This window comes from Raphanus sativus, chromosome 4, assembly GCF_000801105.2.
Source record: "Raphanus sativus cultivar WK10039 chromosome 4, ASM80110v3, whole genome shotgun sequence".
Lineage (NCBI taxonomy): Eukaryota > Viridiplantae > Streptophyta > Magnoliopsida > Brassicales > Brassicaceae > Raphanus > Raphanus sativus.
The window spans coordinates 5,360,621-5,368,599 of NC_079514.1; the positions used below are offsets into that span (position 1 = coordinate 5,360,621).

The window sequence follows — 7,979 nt, forward strand, 5'->3', positions numbered from 1 at the left end:
TCTTCTATTTATTTATTTATTTATTTATTTTTAAGTATATATCAAAATTTTCTTATATTAAAAATTCAGAAAAAATGGTGACTGAGAGAATCAGTCGAGATTACCTCATCTCTCTCGCGTGAAGAAATTGTACCTTTTCAGGCAACCACAAATTAATTTAAATTTTTTTTTAAATGAACTTTTTTTTGGAAACACAAATGAAAGCTTGATTCACCACAACAATATCAACGATGCTCTTTCTCTAAATCCGATCCTAATAAGAGAATGTAACGTCGTCGAGGGTTACAGTTTGATCGATGAGCCAGCGTTCGCGTGATTCCTATTGAAGGTATAGTTTTATGCTGTAACGTTATATATATATTGTTTTTGATCCCATTCATTGCCTTAGTTACAAGATTCTCTCTGTTGAAGTTATTACGCTAACCATTCCTTACTTCTCTCAAGATTTGGAGCCTTTGTCAAGAGTTCTAAGGAGCATCATCAAGCTATGGGCTCTGATAAGCACTCTGCTCGTTTCCTAAAATAAACTAAAAATGGAGAGGGTCAGAACGATGCTAAACGCACCTTACCCTTACCACACGAGCATTCACGCCATGCTATGATTGCTATCATCATGGGTTGCCTATTCTTTATTTCCTTCGGATAACATGCACACCCTCGTCGAAAAGCTTGACAACAATTTCAAATGGTGGTCCATGTATGCTTGCCTTCTTGGTTTTTTCTATTTCTTCTCATCTCCCTTCTTAGGCAAGACTATACAACCAAGCTACTCAACCTTCAGCCGTTGGTGAGAACTTATCCCTTCTTCCCTAAACTGTATATGAATTTATTTTTATTTTTTGGTAAAGCTATGATTTTTTTTTAAATTCTTTTGTAATGTATGTAGGCATGTTGCTTGGATTTTAGTAGCGGCTTTTGTAACCATCTCCCCAGTTTTCAATCAATGGGGTTGGATTTGAGGATGAACCTGTCCCTGTTTCTAACGATTTACACGTCATCCGTAGTATTCCTTTTTGTCTTCCACGTCGTTTTTCATTGGGTTTTGGCATCTCGGTCTTGTCTCTCGTGTGGCTAAAAGACGCCCCGCGATCTTAACCATTCTTCAAAACTGTGCTGTAACTACACTATCTCCAAACCTTGTAACAATAAAAAAAAAATCACTTGCTTGAAAACATTATTTTTGAAGGAAAAAAAAAAAATCAAAATTGTATGCAGGTTCTAAGCATAGCGTGCTGTATTTTCTACAGCCATTGTGTGAACCGTGCTATTCTGAGGCAAACGCCACTCGAAGAAAGGCGTTCTAGCAACAGTACTTGGCTCACTAAACTCGTTCAGATCGATGAGCTTAAAGACCAAGTCTGCTCATCATGGTTTGCTCCTGTTGGATCTGCTAGTGATTATCCACTCTTGTCCAAATGGGTCATTTATGGGGAGGTCTGGATTTTTTTATTAGTTATTATTCTATAACTTGGTTGTGTATGTTGTAATCCTATCTTTTTTTTTCAGTCGCAGCTAGCATGCAATGGGTCTTGTCCTGTAACATCTGATGATGAGATTTCTCCTATATACTCGTTGTGGGCAACGTTTATTGGTCTTTATATTGCCAATTATGTAGTGGAGAGATCAACAGGGTAAGTGATAATATTGCTACTAACAATATCAACAACATATTTCACAATGTTTAATGGTCTTATGTCAATTTTTGCAATACGGTTAGGTGGGCACTGGCACACCCTGTGTCTGTCGACAATTATGAGAAGCTGAAGAAGCAGCAAATGAAACCTAATTTCTTAGATATGGTTCCTTGGTATTCAGGGTACGTCCATGTTTTGTTTAACGCATTGCGGATATGAAGTAGGATCTCTAGCACTGTCTGATCTGTTTATTTATTTATTTCAGAACGTCAGCTGATTTGTTTAAAACTGTGTTTGACCTCCTCGTATCCGTGACTGTGTTTCTTGGTCGCTTTGACATGCGGATGATGCAGGTAGACATATCTTTCTAATGATACGTTATGATCAGATACTCTTTTATCTTTTTATTGTATTCCATTTTTTTTAACATTATTTATAAATATGTAGGCTGCAATGACCAAAAATTGTGATGGAGACGACGAGAGAAAGGAACTATTATATGATCATTTCACTGATCATGAGAATGATTTCTGGTTTGACTTCATGGCGGATACTGGTGACGGTGGGAACTCATCATACTCTGTTGCAAAACTTCTAGCTCAGCCTTTTATCGAAGTCCCCCTGGATGATAAATATGTTCTCTGCAAAGGGGTAACGTGTTGCTTATTGGGGGAGATCTTGCGTAAGTTCCATACTCTCTGTTTTTTTTTTTTTTGTCATGTTTTGATGTAACCAAATGAATGTCTTTCTTTGATACATCGCAGATACCCCATCCATCAGCGTTTACATATGAAAAACGTCTGTTCTGTCCTTTTGAGTATGCGCTGCAACCTCCCCATTGGTATAAAAAACGACTCGATTTCTGTCGAGAAGCCTGAGTTGCCTGAAGGGGTTTCTGACCTGAAGCATTATGATGGTCCTCAATGTTTTCTTATCCCTGGAAACCATGGTGGGTTTGGTTTCCGTCTCTCAATATTATTTTGTCTCTCTCTAATAACACTCTCATGTAACTTTATTTTTTTTTAAATAATTTTAGACTGGTTCGATGGACTCAATACTTTCATGAGGTATATATGCCATAAAAGTTGGCTTGGTGGCTGGTTAATGCCCCAAAAGAAAAGCTATTTTGCACTACAGCTACCTAAAGGGTGGTGGGTCTTTGGTTTGGATCTCGCCCTTCATGGTGATATTGATGTCTACCAGTTCAATTTCTTTTCTGAGTTAGTCAAGGAGAAGGTAGATTCAGCATCATCTTTGAGTTATTATCTCCTGTTTGTATTTTTTAAAAATCTTTTTTTTATTTAGGTTGGGGAGGATGATGCGGTGATCATTATCACACATGAGCCGAACTGGCTTCTTGATTGGTACTGGAAAGATGATACAGGAAAGAACATGAGACACCTGATATGCGACTTTTTGAAAGGCAGGTGCAAACTTAGAATGGCAGGAGATTTGCATCATTATATATGCGTCACTCTTGTACTACTCAATCGGATGGACCTGATCCTGCTGCTCATGTCCAACATCTCCTTGTTAATGGTTGTGGTGGGGCTTTTTTGCATCCCACCCATGTCTTTAGCAACTTTTCTAATTTTTATGGTTCTTCCTATGGATGTAAATCTGCTTACCCTTTTTTTAAAGATTCAAGCAGGGTAATTCATTTTTTCTTCTTCTTGTTTCTTTGGTCTCTTATATGATTTGCCTATTTTTCTTTGCATTCTAAAACTTTATATTTGTTTGATGTTCCTTGCAGATTGCTTTGGGGAATATTTTGAAGTTCAGGAAAAAGAACTGGCAATTTGATTTCATTGGTGGCATCATATACTTTGTCTTGGTCTTTTCCTTGTTCCCTCAGGTGAGGTTTTACTTACTTAATTGCGTCTGTATATATTGATGTAGGGCCGGATCTGAAATTTCGGAGCTCTTTAAAAATTATTTTTAAAAATTACTTTTTCATAATTTGGGAGCATATTGCTATATAAAAATTGGGGTCAATACCAATGTTTCACCTGGTTCTGCCTAGATCCCACCTTGTACTCACATACACTCATGAGAATGGTATTGATCTTTATTCCTTGTTGGTTTCAGTGTAAGCTAGGCCACATCTTACGAGATGATTCATTTTCTGGCCACCTGGGGAGTTTCTTAGGCACAGTTTGGAGCGCCTTTGTGCACATAACAGAGCAGTCATATGTGTCTTTCACCGGTGTTGTCATGTTGCTAGTATCTGCAATTATGTTTGTTCCCTCAAAAATATCTCGGAAGAGACGGATGTTAATCGGAGTTCTTCATGTCGCTGCACACCTTACCGCTGCTTTGATTCTTATGCTGCTGCTGGAACTCGGCATAGAAACCTGTATCCAGCATAAGCTCCTCGCTACGTCCGGTCAGTTACGAATGTTTTTTTTGTCTTTTTCCTCGTTAAAATATCATTGACACTAATGGTATATATATAACACAATGTTATTACAGGGTATCATACATTGTATCAATGGTACAAATCAGTGGGAAACGAACACTTTCCTGACCCCACTGGCCTTCGAGTCCGTATCGAACAGTGGACCTTCGGATTCTATCCAGCTTGCATCAAATATCTTATGTCAGCTTTTGATATTCCTGAGGTAATGTATTTTGTATTATTTTGTCAACTTAGCCTTTTGTTTTAGGACCAAACTAATTAATTAAACGTGTTTAACGTTTAGGTGATGGCGGTTACACGGACAAATATTTGCCGGGAAGGAATGGAGTCGCTATCTCGAAGTGGAGCAGCTATATATTATGCTTCTGTCTTCCTCTACTTTTGGGTCTTCTCAACTCCGGTTGTGTCTTTGGTCTTTGGGAGTTACTTGTACATCTGCATCAACTGGCTTCACATACACTTCGATGAAGCTTTCTCTTCTCTCCGGATTGCTAATTACAAATCATTCACCCGTTTCCATATCAAACCTGATGGAGACCTTGAAGTCTTCACTCTCGGAGTTGATAAGGTGAGTTTAAAATGACATGTTGTTCTTTGTTTTGGTGATTGGTCTTTTACTAGAGGAGTGTGTATGTGCTTTAATGAGTTCAGGTGCCAAAGGAATGGAAGCTAGACAAAGACTGGGATTCAGAGCCAAGATCGACGGTGAAGATGAATCATCACAGAAGGTTTCCTAGCAAATGGTGTGCAACAACATTGCAACAAGATCCTATCAACACTGTAAAAATCGTTGATCATTTTGTTATTAGTAGATCAAATAAAGAAGTTGGAGAATCTTAGTTAGAACCAGTTTTTTCAGTGATCTTTATCTCTTTCTAAAATATAGTTTTAGTTTCTTTTACCGTATTTATTAATTTATTATTGAACATTAATTTATAGAGTTTACATTGTAAGATCATAATTAAATACTTAATTTCTGGCAAAATAAAACATTTTTTATTATTCTATTTGCCTTCATCGCCATCTTTGTGTTTCTTTCTTCTGTCTATAAATCCTTTAAAACTTCTGAAATAAAATGTATATATATATAGATAGATACATAGCAAATTATTAAACCAATGACTTCCTCTCTTCATCCTCGTCTCTATCACCCTCACCTCCACCGTTCCTAACCGCTTGTCTCGCCGGAATCTTGCTAGGAGGTTTACTATCCATCGGAACCATCTTCAACACTATTCCCATTGCTATCAACAGCAATCCCGACCCGTGCTGCTCGGTCAATGGCTTGGTGAATATCAAATATGACAGCAACAACGTAACTCCTTTCCTAGCCGTTGTTATCTAAACGCACACAAAACGTTTTAAAATGTTGTCAACTTAAAAACGCATATATTCAGTTAAAATATTAAAACCGTTAGTACAAAAGATTAGAGATTCACCAAGGCGGTTGTAGCGGCTCCAAATAGGGCAATGAGGGATAGAACCGAGACTTGACCGATGAATGTGGCCATAGCTTCGAATACAAGCACACCGTACACATACGGATGCTGCCAATAAAAAAAAACAATAGTTGAGTTTGCCCAAAAAAAAAAAGAAGTAGTTGAGTTTTTAAATAATCAATCAACTAAGGAATGATTAAACCGTTAGACTGTTAAATATATTACACGTTGGTACTTTTACTTATAGACTCAATCTCAATGTATATGACTTTCATTATTATTGTGAAAGACAAGTTGGCTTTTTAGAAAAGGTTGGTAGATTTAGGCACGTCGTCGGTCAATGATTTCATTTCGAATCCGACAAACTTTGACTTTTTTTTAATAGAGTTTAAAACCGAAGAAGCTGACTCTGAGTTGAACCATGTACCGAGTCAGAACCTAAACCAAGAACTTTCAAATCCAAGGCAAAACAGAGGATTGGACTTACTTGCCAGCACGCAGTCCAAGCACGGAAAAGCTCTCCGGTCAAAACCATGGGAACGAACAAGAACGGTAGTCCAACAACCGTTGAGCAGAAAAGCATCTCCATCTGCAACATTTCATACTTACAAGAATCTCAGACACGAAGCAAAACAGAACGGTTAAACATAACCGGAAGGAACCGGGTTTTTGTGTGTTTTCTTGCCTGAGTTGTCTCGGGGTTCATTGTGAAAATGGCTTCTTGAAGATTACCCAAGAAAGCATCCATGATCAATGCACCAGTAATCATCAAAATCCCAATCATACTGAAGTTTGGAGACATTTGTGCGTCTGCTAATGTGAATAGTATCAAACCAAGAACCAGCAAGAAGGCTGAAATGTATTCGTGGACCGGGTATTTTCTCCTCAGACCGGGTATGAAAGCTCCCATTATCATCACAGGCAACACCTGAAACCCCATTTGAACAATTCTCTGAACACTAGCCTACTTTAAACATAATGAGATTTGTACAAAAAGTGGGAACAGTGGAAGTACCTTAGTGGATTTGAACATGATTTGAGCAGGATAATTGAGATAAGCCAAAGAGCCTTTGGTTAAACCATGTGATCCCATGAGAACAGCAGATAGTTTGACATATGTTCTCATAGGATTCACAATATGCTTTGTGGTGAACCCCTGAAGGTAGATCAGGAACAAGTAGACAAATCCTTGTATAAACGTGAAGTACCAACCAAAGCTACACAAAAAAACAAAAAGAGAAAATAAATCCCATTATTATCATTTTTAATTGTTAAAATCAAAATATTAGGAGAAATTTAAAGTTGACTTTACCTAAATTGCAGGCGATTATAAACATATTCCTGTGAATATAAAAAATTACACAAATATCAGAAAAAATCAAGTCAATAATCACAAATATAGATCCAATTAATTCTCCAAAATCTGTTTTTAACAAAATCACAACTGTTTTTTCGTGTGACCTCACAAGATGATATTTTATAATTTGAATTCTGAAATATAGAAATCAAAAAGCTTTTGCGTTTGTTTTGGAGAGAGTTTAGTTGGTCATGCAATGAAAAATCAAACACTTAAGCATGTTTAAGCAAAAAAAACAATTAAGCATGCAAATGATTTTCTTAATGCACATAATTAGGAGATAGTGATAAACAAACAAAAATGATTTAACGTTATCTATTATAATTCGGGATCCACGAAATGAATAAAAACTAAAAATAAAAATAAAAGAGATAAATGAATAAATGAAAAGAACCTCGCAAACTCCGTTGACGAGGTAACCAAAGAAGAAACCAGAAGTGCAGATGAGAAACTGTTGCCATGTTGGTCGATCAGACAGAGAGATTCCAAACAGAGATCTTGACTGTTCCTCGTTCTTCATCCTTCTTCTTTAGAAGACGGAAGAATAATCAAAGCTTTTGAGAAAATTAAAAACAAAAGAGGTCAAAAGAAACCCAGAAAAAATAAAAGAGTAAAATCACAAGAATTTATGTAAAGTCATTCATAACGGTATATCACTCCTCGAAATAACCAAAGAACAAACCAAACCAAACCAAACTCTTCTCTAATAATTCTCTCCTCAGAGTCTCTCTGATCAAACCTTAAAGAAGAGAGAGAGAATAAATAGAGATGGTATTGGTAAAGGAGAGAGAGAGGTTTTAAAACTGAAGGGTAAACACACATGAAGAAGAAGAGGCAAGGCAAGGGTCGAAACTCGTCGCGTGATTCGCCACTCTGTGACACGTTTTTCTTTTCTATATCTAAGTGACGTTCTCCTTTTCTCTTTTTACGTTTTCATTTGATCTCTTCTTTATTCTTCCGGTTAAACTCAACTTTTACAATTAAACCCCCAGACTTATCTTTATTTATCTTTAAGTCTTTTAACTTCACACCACGTCACAATATTTAATATCTTTTGTATCATCCTCGTGTACACCTCTCTCATGAATGCGAAATTAAGACAGTATCTCATCACCGGTTCGGTCCGGTTT

At 37.0% G+C, this 7,979-nt stretch overlaps 1 protein-coding gene and 1 pseudogene across 1 annotated transcript; one reads left to right on the forward strand and one right to left on the reverse strand.

Moving 5' to 3' along the window:
• LOC130510537 (uncharacterized) overlaps positions 1–4,903 on the forward strand; it is a 10,182-nt pseudogene extending 5,279 nt beyond the window's left edge.
• Positions 4,904–4,959: 56 nt separating this feature from the next.
• On the reverse strand, positions 4,960–7,440 carry LOC130510584 (UDP-galactose/UDP-glucose transporter 2). Its single transcript, XM_057007034.1, has 7 exons — positions 7,244–7,440; positions 6,805–6,833; positions 6,508–6,709; positions 6,178–6,420; positions 5,980–6,081; positions 5,493–5,600; positions 4,960–5,394 (listed from the first exon to the last, which is right to left on the reverse strand). Exons 1-7 carry the CDS (start codon positions 7,367–7,369, stop codon positions 5,164–5,166), a joined length of 1,041 nt encoding a protein of 346 aa, XP_056863014.1. The 5' UTR covers positions 7,370–7,440; the 3' UTR covers positions 4,960–5,163.
• Between the last annotated feature and the right edge of the window lie 539 nt (positions 7,441–7,979).

Coding starts and splice junctions, on each gene's coding strand:
- LOC130510584 (XM_057007034.1), bottom strand. CDS start 7,369: ATGAAGAACGAGGAACAGTCAAGATCTCTGTTTGGAATCTCTCTGTCT. Junction 6,834..7,243: donor TCGTCAACGGAGTTTGCGAG/GTTCTTTTCATT, acceptor TTATATTCACAG/GAATATGTTTATAATCGCCT. Junction 5,395..5,492: donor GAGCCGCTACAACCGCCTTG/GTGAATCTCTAA, acceptor GTGTGCGTTTAG/ATAACAACGGCTAGGAAAGG.